General features: G+C 42.3%; 1 protein-coding gene across 2 annotated transcripts in view; it reads right to left on the reverse strand.

Annotated features, from left to right (window-relative positions):
- Positions 1-21969, reverse strand: part of COPZ1 (coat protein complex I subunit zeta 1) — a 234236-nt gene that overhangs the window by 27864 nt on the left and 184403 nt on the right. For both annotated transcript variants that reach the window (XM_086964906.1, XM_086964914.1), the window contains one exon: positions 3926-4003. In XM_086964906.1, coding sequence (XP_086821032.1) covers positions 3926-4003 — 78 coding nt within the window. The remainder of the gene's footprint in view (positions 1-3925; positions 4004-21969) is intronic.

A 21969-nucleotide genomic window follows, 5' to 3' on the forward strand; every position in this document is an offset into this window, starting at 1 on the left:
CCAAGGGGGGGCTTCTGCAGGAACTACAAATGAGCCAAGCACAAGCCAAATAAAAAGTTTAAAGCAACTATTTGTACAACTTGAGAGATTAATGAAGAAAGAGATAACAAAGAGTTGGGAAGTCTTTACACTGGAAAAATATCTAGAATGCAATCGGATACCCAGAGGTCTGAGGATTTTCACTCTTCCCAACCACAAGGACACGAAGCCTGAGATGTTGGAAGAGTGGAGTAAGAACAATATGGTGTGTTCCAGGAATATGGTTTTGATTAATATAAAATAGGCGAAAAAGGATATCGAAGAGCTACACATAGCCATAAGTGATTTGGAGTTACAAATTGCGAATCTTTAAAAAGAGGATGAATGTAAACAACTAAGAAAGGAAATGGAAAAGAACCTAGACAGACATGAGAATGAAGTGGAACAGCGAAAACAACGAAAATTTGGAAGGGATGAAGTAGATTATGCAACAGGGGCAATATATACCTTTACAAGAAGGTTTGAGATACTTAAGGATCAAATGAGTAAGACGAAAAGAACAGAAATGAACATACCAGTAACAAGCGAATCAGAGTCATATCTGAGTGAAGAGGAAAGGAGTGTGACAAGCGGGCAGTTGACTTTTTTTTTAGACGAGATGAAGTTAATGTATTTTGATCAGAAAACCCCAAGAAGTCAAGGTCGGGGACCAGGTTGAGGGAGAGGCAGAGACTATCAATCAGGGTTAAAAGAAGGAGAAAAACACGAAGAGGGGGCGGCACAGGCAAGAAGCTACCCGTTGAGAAACCGATTGAAGAAGTAATGGTCTCCAAAACAAAGAAAGCCAAACAAAATCTGATAATAAATCTGTCAGACTACAAGCTTAACCTTCATGAAAGAAACGTCTTAAATAAAGGATTGACATTCTGCCCTGAACAGCACTACAACTATGTAGACACTCGAATTGACATATATAGATTTATCAGAAAACTAAAACTGGACAAATGTTTCAGTAAATTTGGGAATAGAAAAATCATCAAAGAAAAAACAATACCTGAAAAACCAGAACCGACATTAAATGATCTACCTGCCCTTAGAGCTGTGCAAGGATTATTAACAGAGAATGAGGACATTTTATTGAGACCAGGAAATAAAATCGATATTTTCCATGATTTAGTAGTGAGTGATCTAGAAACATTGCAAAAAACAGATCACCACAACAAAAAAGAAAATGTAAGTCAACAAGAAAGACAAGCAATTGATACTCTCATGAAGAATGACAAACTGAATAAGGCCTGCGGATAAGGGGGGCAATGTTGTCATTCAGAATAAATCAGACTACATTAAAGAGGCTATGAGACAATTAAATGAGCAGAAGAACTACATGAAATTATCTAGAAATCCTATTAATGATCTTACCATAGATCTGGAAAGAAGAATTAAGACCTGGCACAACGAAGGGCTACTCACAGATGAAGAGGCAACATTCTTGAAAAATGATAGCCCTATGATACCAACGATGTACTTTCTGCCGAGGGTACATAAAACATTGATTAATCACCCTGCAAGACCTGTTATGTCAAGCTGTAATTCTCTTTATGAGAATCAATTGGACTATGTAGACTATAGCACCGATAGTCACGAACCTGACCTCGTATATACAGGATACGGGCGATTTTCTAAGAATCCTCTATAATACAGGTTGGCAGGAGGGTTTCTTCCTTGCAACAATCGATATAGTCTCTTTATACACCCCGATTAGTCATGAGGTGGGACTACAAGCCATGGGATACTTTCTAAAACAACGCAATATCCATCAACTGAAACACACTAGATTGCTCCTGGAGATGGTTTAACTTTGCCTCCGCAATAATATATTCATCTTTAATGGCCAGATCTACTCCCAGATGTGCGGATCCGCCATGGGAGTTTTGTTCTCTCCAAGCTTCGCCAACCTCACCATGGGTTGGTGGGAAAAACTGGTAGCTTGGAGACGAAAATAAAGAATGCACATCAAAAACGGAGATCTGGTTACGTTTTATAGATGATTTATTCATCATCTGGAGTGGCAGCCAGAGGGAATTTGTCGACTACATGACCATCCTGAACAACAATGAGATTGGCTTACAATTCACATATAACATCAGTAATAAAGAAGTCCAATTTCTGGATGTAAGTGTATACATTGAGAAAGATGAACTGAAAACCAAAGTCTATAGGAAACCCACCTCAACTAACAGCATCTTACATGGAACCAGTGTTCATCCACCACAGTTGAAGAAAAGCATTCCATACGGGGAGTTTCTCCGCATGAGACACAACTGCTCGGAACACCTTCTTGGAAACGGGGAAGCGATTCCAGGAAAGGGAGTATGCGGAGAAAGACATTAAATTGGGAGAGGAGAGAGCAGGATCGATTGAAAGGGCAAACATTTTGGAGAGAAAGGAGAAAAGTGGAGAAGATTCCACAATTTGTATGGTACTCAGTTATAGCAAGGAAAACTATGGAATAATCAACATCTAAAAGAAACACTGGAATATCTTGAAAAAGGATCCAGATATTGGACAAAAAATAGGTGAGAGACCCAGTATCTCCTATCGAAAGGCACCCTCCCTGAGAGATAAACTAGTGAACAGCCATATGAAGTCAACAAAAACAGAAAAAATGAACTGGCTACAAAAATCAGCAAACTGGATTTGTGCATTGCAATAAATGCAAAGCATGCAAGTATGGAATGCACATGGAAGAAGTGAAAAACTTTAGGGGTAAACCCTTCAGAATTACAGAGAAAATCACATGTGAGTCAGTCTATGTGGTTTATGTGATTGTATGCTACTGCGGGCTTTGGTTCATAGGCAGTACTATCTGCCCCTAGAAAAAGAGAATACTAGAACATCTACGTGCGATTCAAATTGAGAATATGAATTATTCAATTGTTAAACATCTGAAAACCCATGAAGAGCAAGAAAGAAAAGACATCAAATACTTTGGCTTGACAACAGTACCTAAGAATGAGCGAGGAGGAAATAGAACGTTGAAATTGCGGAGACTTGAATCTCGCATGATCATAAGGTTCAGGACTAAGATCCCTCATGGGATGAATGGGGACGAAGAACTATACAGTCATTTGTAAAGTACCAGAAGAATGGTTAGAAAGAATAATCAGAAATATGAAAAGAATTGTGATTCTATAATGGCCATAGGAAGAGGCGATCATTAAAATAGGAGTACTGAGCTCTTAAAAATTTGAGAAGACCATAATCAATAGAAGGATGCATATAGTGCACTAAGCCAAGATGTGTTAGAATTACTGAGATATTGGCACCATAGTTATAAATGTCAATGGTCATTGATTGCCAATAAAGTTTGAAAAAGAAAATAATTAAAAAGAAAATGAGAATAAGTGAAACACTCCTACAAAGGCCAAAAAATGAATCACCTTGAAATGAAGAACGATTACATAAAGAGAACAGATTAAAAAACAGACATTTACCTCAAATTGGTAACCTTGTACATGAACTACATATCCCATAATGCCTCCTAAACGGCATGGATGGGAGAGATTATAAATAAGAAATAAAAGATGGACTCACATACCGTGAGCAAGACCTATTTCAGGTTGAAACGCGTTGGTGGTGGTCAGTGGTGAACACATGCATGAATAAAATCCTTAAATAACAGCTTTGTTGGAGTGCGGTGTTTCCTTTACACTAAGAAACCTTGGTGATTGAATATATATATATATATATATATATATATATATATATATATATATATATATATATATATATATACACACACACACACACATTATCCTCAGTCAGGAAAAAAAAAAGATAAAACGTCATTCTAATCAATACACATGATGTTTAATAATACGTAAGGCCATTATGAAGTATTCATGAAAATCAAAAGGTACAGAAGAGATGGATGACCTTAACTTACCCTCCATCCACAATTTCATCTACAGCTAGAAAGAGGCCCTCCATGTTTTCCAGCAGTGCACGTTTTTCCACATTTTTCCTGAAACAATAAGAGGCATTTACTTGCCTGGATCACAATGACTGAAAAACATATGGCTGCATGGATCTCGTCCTTCTGTATGGGAGGTCCATGGCTACAAATTACCAGAGAATTTTAACACGGGACATGAAACGGATTAGTGATGAAATCAAGCTTTAAAAACAACGAATGCAGGCTTGTTTAAATAATCCTCGATTTAAGACTGGAAATTATTGTTAAGGTACAGGAAATTACACTTCATTTTCAAAGATCTACATTACAGCATTTCTGAACAAGCAAAAGAGCTTGAACTTACTTAGTTCCCCACTTGTCGTTCATTTTAATTAGATTTTCAACATAGGGTTAGTTGTCACAGCAATCATTCTTTAATTCAGGAAGTCTAGGAGGGCTGCAGGTGAATCTATAAAGTATTGTTCTGGTTAACTACATTTACACGTAAACAACTCAATTTCCTCCAGCATTTTGTGCATTCACGTTTCTCTGACTAAAGTACTGAGTAATGTACTCTGCAAGGTGGGTAAAAAGGCTCTGTATATTTCTAAACAGGAGTTTCAAGACAGACAACCCTACCTGTACATTTGACTTTGCATTCACATCATCGTGGAGGCAAAGTCATGTAAAGACTTACTTATGGCAGTCTTGCTAATCTCCGACAGCAGCGAGCCTTGCTGGAACCACAGCAGTTGTGACCATGGTCTCTAAAGAAAGGGCTACCACCCATTCAAGAATTAGCTGCATTCGTTTTCTGGGCATTTGGGAGAGGGGTTGCCCTGTAGTCGCCATGTCAATATATGTATATATTAGCTATGATGACCTAGCCTTTGTATGTTGTTCTTGAAGACAATGAGAGGTTGGAAAGTAGCAAGCAAGGTTTTTTTAAGATTAAGTTTATTGAAACCAAAAACATAGAATGAGCAAAACATAGCCAATATAAGCAATAAAAGATACATGAAAAAGTACAAAAATACAATTGAGGAAGAAATAATAAAACGGAGTCAATAAACACTTTTGTCTAAAATCACGAGGGGGGAGGGGAAAAAAGAAATAACATGAAACAAGCTAAATATGGCAAATCGCAAAATGTAACATTGCATGCAAATAACAAATAGCAAAGTGAATGGCAAAGCATGAAATAGACAACGAATTATAAATGTTTATACAGCCAGTTAAATCGAAGGGAAAAGACAGACGAGAAAAATCACGGAGGTTTATGGACATCATCAGACGGATTCTGGTGAGTAGCGAAGGAAGTAGGAGATGGGGTAGAGGGCTTGGAGAGGTAAGTAGTAAGAGGAATCCATTAGAGATCCCTTTTCACAGCAAGGGAAATTGGGGTAACATAATTAGTATCAAGTCTATGGTTAAAGCAAATAGCGTTCCGCCATGCGGAATAACTGACCTTGGAGGAGTCCTTCCAGTTGGAAGTAATGAGGTGAAAGGCAACATCCAAAAACAGATAAAAAGTTTAAAGTGAGAAGGGGAATGAGATAGGTGAGGGGATAAGGAGCCTAAAAGGACATTGGCGGGGAAGAAGGGAAGTGCAAAGTCAAAAATATTATGCAAACGGGACCAATTGCCAAAAGGAAGCAATATATTGGGGCAATGAAATAACATATGGAGTAAATCTGCAGTGTGGCAAGGACAGGACCAGCACTTAGGTGAGAGGTCATGGGAAAATGAAGCCACTTTTTGCGGGGTGAATAATAGACGTTGGTATATAAAGTAAAGAGTCTGGGTAGTGTTAGCAGCTCCGGCGTTTATGTATTTTTAACCACAATTTATCCCATAAAGAGACATGCCAGGCTACCGATAGATCCCGTTCCCAGGTCAGTTCAGTCTTGAGTCGTTCAGAAGGGGTTACAATATACTTGTAAAGACGAGAAGCGGTTGGAGAAGTTCCTAAAAGTGGGAAAATAGTAGAACAAGAGGAGGGTAGGTTAGGGGAGGGAGGAAGAGATTGGAGATATTGGAGGAGAGCAGGCAATAATAAGTCATATTGTTTCTTGGATGAATTAGGAAGAAGAAATTGAGACTGTAGATCTATAAACGATAGAGGAACATCATTGAACAGAAGTTGGGAAATCCATGATAAGCCCCTAGATTTCCAAGATTTCCAATAAAAAGAACGATTTTTAATGCGAAGTACCTTGTTATGCCAAATGGGTTGCTGGGACAAAGAAGCCAGCGAGGGATAAGAGGAGGGTAAGAGGGGAATTAAAAGATGTCAGGAATGAGCAATAACAGGAGATTTCAAAAGGGATATACTAGCAGAGAAGGCAAGGGTCTCCATGAAATCAAACGGTGAGAGAAGAGATTTGTCCAAGGTCAACCAAACAGGAGGATAAGTGGGAATATCAGTAGAAAGCCAATGAGACGCTTGCTTGAGAATAAAAGAATAGTGATACGATTTAAAGTCCGAAACTTAAGACCTCCAGACAATTTATCTCTTTTGATGAAAGATAAGGCGATTCGCGGAGGCTTATCTTTCCAAAGAAATTTTGTCAAAAGAGAGTCCAATTTTTTAAAGTAGTAACCAGTTATACGAACAGGAATCATGGAAAGCGAGTATAGGACGATAGGGGCCAACATCATTTTGATGGAATCTACACGACCCCACCATGAAAGAAAGAGGGGGAGCCATCTGGTAATGTCAGATAGTTTTTTCGTAATGTATTCAAAATTAGCTTTCAAAGTGTCCGAGATAGAAGGAGAAAACCATAATCCTAAGTATTTTACTTTACTTGACTGCCAAGACAAACCAGTATGAACGAAATATTGACGTTGGCATAGGACATTCAAAGGCAATACTTCACATTTATCCCGATTAAGGCGATAGCCTGAGACCTGTGAGAAGGCATCAACTTGAAGCAAAAAGGCGGGAAGAGTGGATTCAGGGTTAGAGCAATAGAAAAGGATATCATCCGCATAGACAGATAATTTGACTTGACTAGGGCCAGGGTTAAAACCGGTAATTTGGGCGTCTTGTCGTAATTTGGTAAGAAAAGGTTCCAACGCTACAATAAATAATAGAGGTGATAACGGGCACCCTTGTCGGACACCTCTAGAAAGGGAAAAATAATCGGAGATCTTCCCATTAGCAAAGATAGAGGCTCTGGGGCCGGAATACAAAAGGGAAATAAGGGAGATCAATTTAGGGGGAAAACCAATCCAAGTGAGGGCACGAAACATAAAATCCCAGCTGATCCTGTCAAAAGCCTTTTCGGCATCTAAAGTAATAGCCGCAAGCGGATACTGTAGGGAAGAAGCTTTACTAAGGACATTAAAGAAAACCCTGGAGTTATCAGAGGATAAACGTCCTTTAACAAAACCGGACTGTTCAGGACCTATAAGTTCGGGTAGAATGGAATCAATCCGCAAGGCAAGTAATTTGGCAAATATCCTATAATCCGTATTAACAAGGGAGATGGGGCGATAATTTTTACAAAAGGAAGGGTCTTTATTCTCTTTAGAGTTAAGGCAAATCATAGCATCTTGAAAGGTATCTTGAGAGGAACCATTAGCAACGAAGGAATTAAATAAGACAAGTAAATGCGGGAGAAGAAGTTTTGAGAAATGATCATAAAACTCAATGGAGAAGCCGTCCGGACCAGGTGCTTTACCGTGCCTTAAAACTGAAACTGCATGGGAAATTTCCTGAAGAGTTATATCTGTTTCAAGTGAAGAAAAATCAACATGGGAGGAAGAAGTGGAAGTACTCAATTGAAAGTAGGAGGATAAGTCAGAGGGAAGAGGAGAATATTCAGGTGTGTAGAGGTTTTTGTAGAAAGTAACAAATTCCTGAAAAATTTCATCATCCTTAAAATGGGAATTGCAGGACGAATCAGTTATGGAAGTAATCCTAGTTCTATCTTGGCGAGTTTTCAAATAATTAGCTAAAAGTTAACCCATCTTGTTTTGGCCGCCATAATAACGTGCACTACTTTTCAAAAGATAAGAGGCAGCGGAGTCCGTAGATAGCTTATTAAAAGCAACCTTGGCATTGATAAGATCTTTCAAAGAAGTATCCGAAAAGGAGTGAAAGTAGGTATGTTCTAGCTGCTTAATTTGAGCTAACAGATGGGCAGATTGTTTCTCAAATCTTTTCTTTTTCTGAGAGACATAATTAATTATGAAACCTCGAGCCGTTGGTTTAAAAGAATCCCACAGCATGGTCCGGGAGGTGTCAGAAGTAGAATTAGTAATAATAAAGTCTTCAATAAAAGAACTAAACTGACCTGAGAAGGTGGGATCAGCAAGGAGGGAATTGTTAAAACGCCAACTGCCAGGGGATGATGAGAAAGGGATTAGGTCAAAGTCAATGGTGACAGGAGCATGGTCAGAAATAAGGATAGAGCCTATGTCCGAACCAAGGGCACATTGGGTCAAGGATTCACTAAGGAAAAGGTAATGCGGGATTGTGTTTTATGAGGAGGGGAGAAAAAGCTGAATTCCTGGAGGTCTGGATGACAAATCCGCCATATATCAACCAAGGATCTACGACGGATGGCAGAGGTGAATTGAGAATGCATTTTGGAGCGGGCAAATTTAACAGGAGATCGTCTGTCAAGAAAGGGGTCATGAACTTGGCTGCAGTCTCCACCAAAAATGACATAATCATCATCTAAGGAGAGCAAGCAAGGTTTTAACAAGAATGCTTACAATAACTTTTTTGGTGGGAGGTTTGAACATTTTCAAACATCTGCAGAAAACGGAAAGGGTACAAATGATAGTGTAGCTTGTAGTCCTGTAGACTTGCATGCTCTGCATACTCCTGCTATCTAGAGTTGGGCAGAACGCGTTCAACTTATTTTTCTTCGAAGATGTTTGAGTCGCAAGACCTATTGTGACTCCTTCCTTGTTGAAGAATGTATCAGCTCAACCGCACCAACTCAGATTGTTTTCCATCTTACTGGGCGATTAGTCTAAGCGGAATGGCTTGACTCACTGAGAGAGAGTGTGCTAATGCTTAAGAAAGGAAAAGTGTATGAGAAATATATGAAACCCGTGGAATCATTGCTAACTTCGGGGAAGGAGGTTGGGTGCATGTTAATCTACATCACTACACTCTATGAACAGGGTGACATTTTCGAATGAAAGCACGTGCAGCAGTTGATACACAAGCTCTGCATAGACTGTAAACCAGTACACCTACAAAGAGGTGGCTAACTAGCAGGTGCAGAGATTTGGGAAAATGTTCTTAAAACTGATTAGCCAACTAGAGCTTGCAGGCGTGCAAGCACTTCTACATAATAATGCTTCATCTAAGTGTTTGGCTTCTATCTAGTAGCAGCCTTACATATCTTATGGATAAGTTTTTACTTAGAAAGGCTCCAGTGGTCCCTTTTTAGGTTTTGCCTAGCAAATGCGCACGAAGTGCGCATGCGCTAGAAAAACCTTATGTCTTACAGTGGGGAACAGGGACTTGCCCCCTGCTCCCATTGGCTAGCTCCATAAATGGAGGCTAGCCATTGGGAGACGGCTCTGTCCGTCAATCCCGGACCAGATTATGGGGCGTTCCCGAGAATTTTTCCCTTTTGGCGACGTCACGCTACGTCAGCCAAAAGCCCTCGGGAACGCCCCCGTATCTGGTCCGGCATTAACGGCACTCGGCGCCCCCTCCACGAGTCCAGGGAGTGGCCGACTCCTCTCAGGGCGCCGGGTGCACTTTCACAACCGGAGCCTCACTGCCTCTCTCTGGTGTTCGGCAGCTCCGACTCCCAGGCTGCAGCTCAGGCCACCTCTTCCTGCGTCCCGCCGCCTCCGTGTGGCCGCCTCCTGCCCCAGGTCCGCCTCACCTTGCAGCGCCCGATGGCAGCTTTAGGCAGAAGGGGATGTCCGCTACACCTCCGCTGCACGCCTTCTCGTGCAGCCTCGTCAGGGTGCCACACACCGCTGGGGCAACACGCGGACAGGTTTTAATCGCCCCTGAAAGGGCCGCCCCGCCGCGGCCCCCGAAGCCGAGTTCCCCAGCCGAAGGAAGCAGCCGTCCGCCTCCAGCCAGGGCCGCACTGGGATTGGCCCAGCCGGCCGAGCCTCCGCCGCGTCATCGGGAGGAGGAGTGAAGAGCAGGAAGCAAGAGATCTGCCGGAAGATGTCCAGGTGAGTGCTCTTTTTTTTTTTGTTTCTTGCCTTCTTGTGGCCGTTTCCGCCCCCCCCCCCTGTCCGTGTGCACGTTTCCACCCCCCCCCTCCCGTTGTCACCCCCACCTCGTTTTTGTGTCCTTCTTCCCTCTGTCTGCCTGGTGTTTTGTGCTGTTCTGTCCTCCGTTAGAACCCCTCCCGTTGTCCTTATTCCTTTTGTGCCTGCCCCCCTCCTGCCGTAGCTTGTTTATTATACTGTGTCCTATCATATGCAGTAACACCTTAAGACAAAATGGTCCTTTGGACTAATCTGGAACATTTTGTGCAATGCTGTTTATTTTCATCCAAACCAGAGGACACTGAACTCATTCTGTTCCATCTCGCTTGTGTTAAATTCGCCGAAAACCTCCTTAGCTGAATAGCTTGAGAACTTGCATGTTGTAAGTCTGAAACTGCAAATTTATTTAGAGAAATAAATTGGTATATGAACGTTTGTAATTAGGCAAAAAAAGCTGCCACTGTGGTGAACATCTTCTCATGCTCAATCTTATTACGATACTGAGGAGGCTTTGCCTGAAAGTTTTAATGGCCACTTTGCCAAAGTAAACCTGGAATCTCTTGATTCAATTATATGCATTCGCATAATGGAAATATGCAAAGCTGCCATGTTGGCTTCTGTCCAGACAGTCAAAAATTAGTGTGAACTGTGGTGCATTGACAATTGGCAGACTATGCTGAGCTGCCTTGTCCAACTCTTTACCCGTTTGATCACATTCTATTGCAGTTCGGTCACCTTTTGTGAATACTTTCAACTTAATGCTTTCAATGGGAATTGGCAGCTATTAAAGTTGCATTTGACTTGTTCAGCTTAACTGGCAGAAAGGATACAATCCTAGAACTGCACCTTAAATGCTGCCATTTGTCAGAGCTAGAATTTGCCTCCTTTGTCTTCTGAGCTACTGTGGTCGCTAAGCACAGAATAATGCTTTGATAGAGGAAGGAGAGGAAGGCATGTGTGTGGCCATGTGGGTGCTGCAATTCATTCCAATTAAAAACTCGAGTTGAAAGAGTAAACGTATTACCATGCACTTTCACACCCATTCTGTCCTCTACTCCCAATCCTTACATGGAAGGCATAAGGAATAGTGCGCTTCTCCACCTCCCCTTGGCTTAGATTTCAAACCTGATACTCTACTGTACCTGAATGTTTACTTTGCGTCAACAATTGTGTAATATTACCAGCACATATCTGTGCCAACAGTAAGTCCAATCTGTTAATGGCTCAAGAATGTGCCAGGAATTCAATGACCAACAATATCCTATTTATGGTGGCAATACTGCACACTAAATGCATCTTAAATCCAGCTCTGATGCCAACCGTCGTGGATGACTTCATATCAGCTTGCAGTTGTAGTGAGTGTTAGTTATCTCTCTCCATCACCTTTGCTGCGTAGTCCCCAAAAGAATGTCAGCGGTGGCAATTTATACATTAATTAATTAATTAATTAATTAATTGTGTGCTTGTATAGCGCAGGAATCACTCCCGAAGGGGTACCTCCGCGCTTCGACCGCTGCGAAACCCTTCCTGGCTTCCCTGAGAGATGGTCCCTTAATGGGTATCTCCAGGGTGAGACCAGGCATCCCCGGCGGTCTGGTGGGGCCGTTAGTGAAGATGAGGCAAGCTAGTGCCCAGAGTTGCCGAGTGTGATCGCTGATCAGAGTGGGCACCGAGGCGAGAGAATTATCGAGTCCGCTGACCCTGGTCCAGAAACCTGCCGCGTCGGGAATCGAACCCTGGTCCCGGGCCGTCCTCTGCTCTCGGGTCTGCCGCCTCTAACCAGTGAGCCACACTACATGATTTATTTGAGCTTTCAGTCCCTGGGTCTCCAACCTAAACAAACCTCACCATTAGTCAACTCAGTAGTTGTTGATATAAGAAACAATATTATACTTGAAAGTATATATTGAGGTAGTTTGCAATCCTTAGTAATAGGACTGACATTGTATTGTATATGTATGTAGATAGGCCCTGGTGCTCCTCCATCTTGATGGTGGCCTAAATCGCAAAACCCAGAAATTAAATGCTTTCTTGGCTAGAAGTGGATAGTGGATGAATAGCAATATGCTAAAGTAGATTTTGACAACTGAGATTTCAGTCAATTGATATATTCTTGCCACAGTTTATGGGGGTCACGTTCAACACGCATGCATCAGATTGTGAACGCCAGTGTCATGTAAGAGACATCTATCCCTATGTCTTCTAAGAGTCACGAGGCTAGTTCTGGCAAAATCGAGAGAGGGCTGTTGTATCTTTTATTCTGTTAGATAATTCTACCTGCAGAGTCATCACCATTTGAATACCCCAGGCAGAATCTAGAAACTTTTCATAGCGCTTCTACACTGGTAGGGGGCGCCAGCTCCCTGGTCTTGCAAAGTAAGAATGACAAGACTGCAGAAAATGCTGCAGCTTACATTCTGCTGAATGCATGAATATAACAATTCTCTTTTGCCATTTTAGCACTGCACTAGTGGAGCACATAATCAAAAATAAGACACTGTATATTGCAATATATGGTGTATTTATCGGTTTTCTGGAAAGAAAGGTTTTCCAAATACTTGCTAAACAAGACTCTTGGAATACACAATTGTCTTCCACTGGTTATTTTTCAGATTAAAAGAGTGTGAAGTGCTATATCTACCAACCCTAAAATCTAGCTTCCGTGATTTGGAATTACTTTCATCTTGTCAATTAGAAACCTCAGCAAACACATGCTGTGTAGGCATTAATTTTCCTACTAACCCCACACTCAGTTTGTTAGGGAATCAGCTTGCTAATTTCACTAAGGATATGCTATGAAACATATTTCCTAACAGGGTTTATCAGCAAGTCTGATAAGTGCTTCTCATAAAAAGAGGTCAGAGGGTTAGTTTCAAAAGTGGGTTCAGTTAAGCACAATTTTTTTAGTCGCTACACAAAGAAAATATTGCGTGTGTATTGGCTTCCATCTTTTGCTACCATTAGATGGTGTGCCAAAAAAGAATCCAAGATTCTATTGTTTTGACCTCACTTACTTGCAGAACACATTTTACCATTATTGTACCTCAAGAAATCTTAGGTCTTCAGAAGCGCATGTTTTAATGGCCCCTAGCGTTCGCTGCTGTTGGATGGGGTGTATAGCCTTTTATGTCATAGCAGCTGGGACATGGAACTCTTGACCATCTTATCTTTGTTCCATTAAAAAGCTGTTGCCTTTTTTCTGCCCCCTGGCTGTGCTGGCTTCCCTGCGCCCTGGCTGTGCTTGCTTCCCTGTCCCCTGGCTGTGCTGGCTTTCCTGCCCCCTCGCTGTGCTGGCTTCCCTGCCCCCTGGCTGTGTTTGCTTCCCTGCCCCCTCGCTGTGCTTGCTTCCCTGCCCCCTCGCTGTGCTTGCTTCCCTGGGTGGGGGTGTGTGCGTGTGGCTCTTGGTGTGTGTGGGGGGGCTCTGTGTGTGTGGCTGTGTGCGTGTGGCTGGAGGGGCTCTGTGTGTGTGGCTGTGTGTGTGAGTGGGGGGGGGGCTCTGTGTGGGGGGCTCTGTGTGAGTGTGGCTGTGTCATCCCCTCTCGTTTTTGTGTCCTTCTGCCCTCTGTCTGCCTAGTGTTTTCTGCCGTTCTGCCCACCCTTAGAATCATCCCCCCTCGTTTTGTGTCCTTCTGCCCTCTGTCTGCCTAGTGTTTTCTGCCGTTCTGCCCACCCTTAGAATCATCCCCCCTCGATTTTGTGTCCTTCTTCCCTCTGTCTGCCTGGTGTTTTGTGCCGTTCTGCCCTCTGTTACAATCATCCCCCTCGTTTTTGTGTCCTTCTGCCCTCTGTCTGCCTCGTGTTTTGTGCCGTTCTGCCCTCCGTTAGAATCATCCCCCCTCGTTTTTGTGTCCTTCTTCCCTCTGTCTGCCTGTTTTTTTGTGCCAATCTGCCCTCAGTAATAATTGTTTCCCCTCGTTTTTGTGTCCTTCTGCCCTCTGTCTGCCTGGTGTTTTGTGCCGTTCCTCTACCTGAACTGAGCCCTTTAAAATAAGGCCATGCTCCAAAAAGTACCACAGCCCCCTGCCCTGAACCATAAAAAACTGCCCCCTACCTCCATGAAGTACTCTGACTCTGCTCCCTACCCTCCCTTGGCGCCTAAAACTGTCCCCTGCCATGCACCCTACAAAGCCTCGACTTAGTAAACTGTCCCTTCTCTGTGTGCTTCGAGGCCGTAAAATGTAAGCCTAGGCACAAATGGATGGTTGGATTTCTGGGGTAAAGTTTTATTTAATGTGATTTTATGTAGCGCGAACTTTACCTAAAGGTGTCAGAGCGCTTTACATAAGAACCAGTTGCCAAACCTAAGGACTTAGATTTATATGCGTTAAGTAAAAGATACAAACAGGAAAACAATTGAAATGTACTAGATGTAGTCACACAAAGAAGAGACTGTTGATTCTCGTTATATTTCTATATACATATGGAAGGGATATGAATAGATGTACTGCAAGAGTCACATAGGAATGTTAGAGTAGAAATGTCTACTGCATATACTAGTGAATACAGTCATCTCTATATATAGAAAAAATGAGTTATATTTAGAGGGGTCGGAGTGGGATGCAGTGGGTGGATGGATGCATGATGGATTGATGTATGCATGATGCATGGATGTATGGGTGGATGCATGGATGGGTTGTTGGTTGGATGGGTTGGTGGATTGCATAAATTGTTGAGGGATTGGCTGTATATATGCATCTATCCATCCATGCATCTATCCATACACCCATCCATACACCCATCCATGCATGCACCCATCCATGCATCCACCAACTCATCCATGCAAGCATTACAGCAAGCATTACAACAAGAGCCCGCAGCTCTCCTTCGTCTCTCCTCGCCCCCCCTTCCCTGTGCCCTGCCCTGCTATTGTAAATGACAATGCCATTTATTTATGTTTAAAAAAAAAACATAAATAAAAATAATGTCAAGAGCAATGCTAATAGCTCTAACTTTAACAAAGGCAAAACCATTGCATTGTAAATGCTTCTTTCCCTGTAGAGGGCACTGGTAGAGTGTCCCTTAGCATTATCATAACACGTTGGTGCACATTTAACTATCTATCTGGAAAGATCAGCTCAAGAAGTAGCAGTCCTTTATATGGTTAGCTACAAAAGTTGATTAGACTTTCTGAATGGTTTAGGTCTGTCGATTTGGTTGATAAAAGATAAGCCAACCTTTTGTAGGAATTTAGGGTTAGTGCCAAGAACTACCCTATCGCTTTAATCCGGAATATACTGCAGTGACGACTGCTCTAATTTGGAAGTGGAGGGGCAACAGGAACGCATGGGGCGGGGAGAAATAATATATTACCTCACTTACCTGCCCACTACGATGCCTCCTCGGTGCTTTGCTCCTGAAGCTGGTGCACTACACAGGCTCCCATAAGAGCAGAGCCGTGATTGGCCTGAGAGGGCTGACTTGATGCTCGCTCAAGCCCATGGAGCTTGTGCCATACAGCCGGGTTTTGATACATTTCAGTACACACGTTGGTTTGGCCATCTTAAGAGGGTTGGCCAAACAGATATGCGCACTTACAGTGCACCCACCACTCCTCCGCTCTACTGTGGACACAGTGACGCTCCCAGGATGGGCCCGCCCCTGCCCTAATACTTGGCTGGCAATGGCAAGGTAAGAAAAAATAAAGTGATAAAATGGTTTTATTATCATTTTATTTTTCATGTTTGCCGCTGCTGCCTCTCAGAGGTGGGGCAACGCTCCTCCACCATAATGGAGGAGCGACCCCAATATACTGTTCCTGAATTTTAAGAGCTTGGAGATCACTAAAGAGCCTAAATGAAGGGATTGCTATGGGGAAAGCCATCTTCCAAGATAAATACTGTAATGCACATGAACGCAGAGACTTAAAAAGAGAGGCTCATAAGTCATGCAAGTACTACTTTTTAGTTGCATAAAAGTGCTGGATGCATTCTCGCAGGGATACCTATTAAATGTAATCTGGCAACCAAACCAACAATTTCGGAGTAAAAGTAGGCCGAATTAGCTGGAATCAGCTGCTGTAAGACATTTACTCTGCAGGAATGTGCATTATTGGTGTCACATCAATCAATCCATTTTTATGCTAGTATTGTATCAGGTGTCTTTGTTTTTACTCTGCAGGCTGTAACATTTTATGAAATATCAACTTTCCCAAGGGATGGGATGCTTCAGAAATCTACTTTTTTGGTCTCGCCTGAGCCAGCGCGCATGGTCTGCCCTGCGAGTCATTTAGTTAGGGCTTTTAAATTCCAAACACACGTTAGTGTGTATGCTTTTTTTTTTATCGCTTGCTATTGGGCTTTGCGTGCTGTCTTTCTAAGAAAGACAGCACGCAATTGGCCCAAGGCGGGTGCATGTCCCGCCTTCGGTGTCCTGTGGCCTAGGGTCCCCGGGAGCTCGCAGCAGCGCAGTCGGGTGCAAGCTGCATACCTCGCATTCCTACAGTGTGCGCACACCGATCTTGTTGTGATCGCGGGCGCTAAGGCTTTGATTTTCGCCCTTGAATGAGGTAGCGGACTGCACGTTGCTATCTTTGGATTTGCATTCATTTGACAGAATTGCCATGCTGGAAGCATTCACATAGATTCTGCCTGCAGCTTCTCTTTCATATAATTCTACTGTAGGAGAATGTCCTCTCTGGGCAGCACGTGCTCCTCAAAGGACAGGTCGAAATCCCTGCCGCACCAGCACTGCAACAGCTAGACAATGAAGGACAACGACTGTACATTTTCTCAGTCCCGCACCTGTGATGTGAAATGGATCTGCCATTTCAAGGCAGAGCATTGCAGCAAGATGCTGACATTTGCAAATGTTTCATCTCACTTGCAGCAAACGTGCAGAAAGGATACCCAACAGCCCGCGCTGCTTGCTTTCCCTCTCTTTACTAGTCCCTTACAAGCACAAGAACAAAAACCTGCAGAGGCATTATGGAGAGCGTTTAGCCCGGGGCACTTCTCCAGTGAGCTGTAACAGAGTTTTCTTGGCTCTTTTCATCTCAGTGCAGCCAGCACCTGCAAGCCACGCCCACCAGGCCCATTAAATCAGCAGCTGTGCGATGTAGCTTAGCGGTTCCAATGCCACCTGGTATAAATGCAAATTGTACACTTATCCTCTCCTAGAGAGAAAGTAAAGAAAATGCCTCTGCTGCCTTTCTATCCTCCCTGTAATCATAAAAGTTAACAAACCTGACAAGAAAAGAACCAAAGTCAATGAAGACATTTTCATCTTAACAGATGTGTGTGTGTTGTTTTAGATATCCTTTTAGAGGGAGAAATGAAAGAAAACACAAACTGAAGCCTAAAGACTGGCAAATACCACCCCACAACCAACTCCCAAAATATATTATTTCTTAAAGGTAAAAGGAACTTTGCGTTATATTTTTGGTACTGGGTAAAATTAGAGCCTGCACAAAGGCTGGAACACAAAATGTTCTGTACCGTGCGGTTTTGATTATTATATGAACTTCAAGTCTGAACACAGCAGCGCGAGACATATTAACATAAGGTGCCAGGTGCAGGAGAGAAATGTTTTCCAGATGGAGCCTTTATTAAAAAATATTACTAATAAAAATAGGTTTTTCATCGTGTTTACACCCCCCTCCAGACAAAAGAAAGCGGCTACGAGGCAACAAATAACTGTCCTGAAAAGGCGACGTCATTCCAAAAAGTTTGGGGGGTTTCAAGCATTTTCAGTTGTCCAAGGCGATGGCGCTCCTGTAATCCCACAATAACTGCTCGTTTATTAACTCTGATTGCCTGCTGTCATGGCTTCGGGGCTTTAGAGTTGCATTTCATCCTCCAAATGACACACCATTAGTTTGGCAAAAAAATTGCTGCAGTCACATTTTTGCATGACTAAAGTTATTGAAGCCAAATTAGATAGGTCACAGGCTCGCATGAAGCTATGAACTGATAAACATTTAAATAAAATTTAAAAAAACATGCTTATCAATTTTAAATATGCAAAAAGCTCTTTATAAAGAAAAGCTATATAATGTTGATATGAAAAGGGCAGAACAGCAACAGATGTAGAACTTCAAAGTATATTTATTCTTTGCCGTGGAGACTTTAACTCCCATTTCTACTATTATAAATGCTTCTTGCATGAGGCTGTTGATAAGGTATGCCACATAAAGTCCTAAAGGCAAGACCTATTGGCTATGCCAATGCATGTTTTAAAATACAAATAAAGCCTACTCGTCTCTTGTGATGCCATACACTGAGGTGACACATTATGGCATGGCATCAAAGATCTAATAACAGCCTGTCTAATTATGCCAGGGTTCGTATTACACCGAGGTTTTTGCCTCCTGTCCACAAATGTACATACAGAGGCTTAAGTAGGCAGGAAATGGTAGTTCCATGGTTGGAATGCTCAAAGTCAGCACCTCTACAAACATAAAATTAAAGGTATTGATCAACTCGTCTCCAACCTTCTCTCATGCTGGAAAAGGAAGGAAATGTATTTCAAACAAGGACACAAAAGTTTTAGAAGAATAAGAACAAGCATTGGCAAAGCCAACAAGTCTCGCCAATTAGAGCGCTATTGACATTGTCAAAGTCAATGTATTTTAGCCATGAGTTATGGAGTGGAGTGGATGTATTTGGTGTGGATTGGAATTATGTTGGTCGGACTAAAATGGTTTGTTGTGGAATTGTGCGGCGTGGAATGGAGTTATGGGTAATGGAATTATATGGCATTGTGCACAGTGGAATTATGTGGATTGAATTTATGTGGCAGCGAGTGTACTGGAATTATGTGGTTGGGATTATGAGTTATGGAGTGGGATTATGTGTTATGGAGTGGAATTATGTGGAGTGGTATTGCTTGTCGCGGAATAGCAAGAAGTGCAATGGAATTATGTGGTGTTGAATTTTGTATTGCAATGTGGAATTCTGTGTTGTGAGCTGGATATATGTGGTTTGTAATGAAATTGTGTGATGTAGTTCAAATCATTCGGTTTGGTGTGGAATTCAGTGGTGCGGAAAGGGAAATTTGTGGACTTGAATTGTGTGGCTTGAAATTGTGTGGTGTTGAGTGGAATTATGTGGCATGGTGTGGAGTGCATTTATGTGGATTGTTATGTGTCATATTAATGAGGTATTGACCAGAGTGCATATGTTGTGTGGTGTTACACGGTGGGCTGGCTGAATCATGGTTGTATTATCCCTTTGCCAACATGCAAGGTAATACCTATATTAAATGCTTAAGAATGCCTATTGCTGTAGCGATCGCCCTCCAGAGTTAACAGACAATTATAGGAATAGACAACAACGTGTCAAAGGAACAAACGGAAAAGTAATATTCAGTGTGAAAGCAGGGTATCACTCCTGTTTTTGCACTATTTTCAAAGAAAAGCTGACGTTTGCCACTCGTATGGTAAGTGAAAAAATAATGTCCATCTAAAAAACTCAATGGAGAAAATATTATAAAAAAACAACTTAGCGCCAAAAGGAAATTAAAGTAAAACAAGGTGTGCATACCATGCCTGCATTTACTTATCTGGCCAAATCACTTAGACTTCCAGGGGCAGATTTATAAAGACTTTATACTACTGTAAAGTCACGCAAAATGAGGTAAAAAGGCACAAAGCTTTAAAAAAGAGTTTACTTGAAGGGCAACACTTTTTTGCCCTGGAAAAGTGAACTTTTTAGTGCATAGCACTTACCACTCCTCTACGCCACTTTGTGTAAAGTGTGCATTGCAGGGATGGTATCTGGGCATACCAGTAAATGCCCCATGGTTTTTGACACAAAGCCCTATCTAATACAATTGTCAGTACGGACTTTGCATCAAAACAGTATGCCTTCTTGAGACAGGTGAAAAGTTGGAGAAAGATATGCATTCCGCCTAAGAGTTCACCCATTGCATGTGTGTTCTAATGTAAAGTATTTTGCATTGGAAGAGTATACTTCCAGTCCGAAACCCATGGTGGACAGCTACACACACCTTGGCACCACAGTGAAAAGGTTTGTGCATAGCGCAAGCAGCGTTTGTTTTGTTCCAGAACAGGGCAAGAGAGAAGTGAGCATGGCTCTTGCCTGCAATGTTACACAGAAACTTTGGTTGCTGTGCAGCATTGCGCTATATTTTACTAACTCTGACTCCCAGAGTCTTTCAGTTTCATACACAAGTCAACTGCATCTTCATCCCTGTCGGAGGTTTCTCAAATAGAGAGATAATCCAGTATGGAGGTTATGTTTCTGGCTGGGTTAGTGAAATGCAATGCAGTATTATGTTTTTTTGTTTTAACGAAGAGAGATCTCATTACTTTGTCATTGTTTTCTTTGATCCCCATGTCTAAGAAGTGTACATGAAAGGGTCTCATGTGCATGGTGGTATTGAGGATAAGATTGTTTATGAGAATCCAGTATTCAAAAGTTTGAGTTGATCAATTGTACTGTACCAGAATAAGAGAATAGCAATTAAGTGGTGCTGCCACAGCTCAATCATTGGCATTTTGGGTTCTTGATATCACATACATAGCATCCTCAAAGTGGGCCATGTATATGTTGGCGACACAAGGGTCAAAGGTATCCCCCATGCAGTAATATCTGGTTTACTAGAAGTGTTGTTCATACACTAATCAACTTTTTTTTACCACTACTTACATACATGAAATATGTTCGGAGAATGTGTGGGTGTGGTCTGCTATTGAGGACATTTATTTATTTAAGAAGCTTATAGAGTGCACAGGTACGCCTAAGGGTCTCTCGGCGATATCGGCAGACAGTAGTATGGCATAGCAAGAATGATATAAAAAAGGAAGGTTTAATCAGGGCTACTAAAAAGGAAAGTTTTTAGGTTTTTTCGGAACTGAAGCAGTGAGTTACAGGATCTGAGAGCAAACTGCAGAGAGTTCCAGAGTTTCGGGCCCAGCATGGAAAAGGAACACCCCTTAAGACGTGTGAGAAACCTGGGCACCAAAAACAGTGCAAGGTTGGCTGATCTCAGCGCACATGTGGAGACATATGGAGACACCAGGGTTTGGATGTAAGAAGGAGCAAGACTGAGTCTACAGCGAAACATACAACACAAGGCCTTGAACTTAATCAACTTGTCAACTTTCAATTAGTGCAGTCTCTACAGCAAGGGAGAGAGAGACACAAAAATGTCTCGTTTTGGATAATCTACAGGCGACAACTCAAGGCTTTGTCAGCACCCAGATACAGAACATTCCCATAATCCAATCTGTTATGTTATGTTATGTTAAATTAAATTTATTAAGCGCACGTACGCCCGTAGGCTTCATGGCGCTGTGGAAGACTAGCAAAACATAACATGTGACAGAAAGAAAGAAAATTTAACTAAGGATAAGCTTGCTTAAAGAGCCAAGTTTTAAAAGCCTGTCTAAAGGCTAACAGATCTTCGTGGAGTCTTAGTGGCAGTGGCAAGGAGTTCCACAGGGAGGAAGCTAGGAAGTGGAAAGATCCTCCTCCCTGGCGTTGTTTCCTGATCCGGGGCACGACTAACAAATTCTTTTGGCCAGAACGGAGAGCACGGGAGGGAGTGTAACTGACAAGCAGGCTGCTAATGAATCCAGGGCCCTTACCTTGTAGAGCCCTGAAGATAATGCATCCCGCTTTAAATGCTGCTCTCTGTGCTACAGGCAGCCAGTGGAGACTGGCCAGTCCAGGTCTAATAGACTGCCACTTATGAATTTTACAGATCAACCTGGCCGCTTGGTTCTGAACCAGTTGGAGTCTCTTGAGCTGCCCCGCCGGTAGACCCAGATATAAACTATTGCAGTAATCCAAACGGGACAGCACAAGAGCAATGATGACCTGAATCAGAGCAGGGTGGGTTAAAAGGTGGGCAATCTTCTTAATCTT

The sequence above is a fragment of the Lissotriton vulgaris genome, chromosome 1_1 (genome assembly GCF_964263255.1).
Source record: "Lissotriton vulgaris chromosome 1_1, aLisVul1.2, whole genome shotgun sequence".
Lineage (NCBI taxonomy): Eukaryota > Metazoa > Chordata > Amphibia > Caudata > Salamandridae > Lissotriton > Lissotriton vulgaris.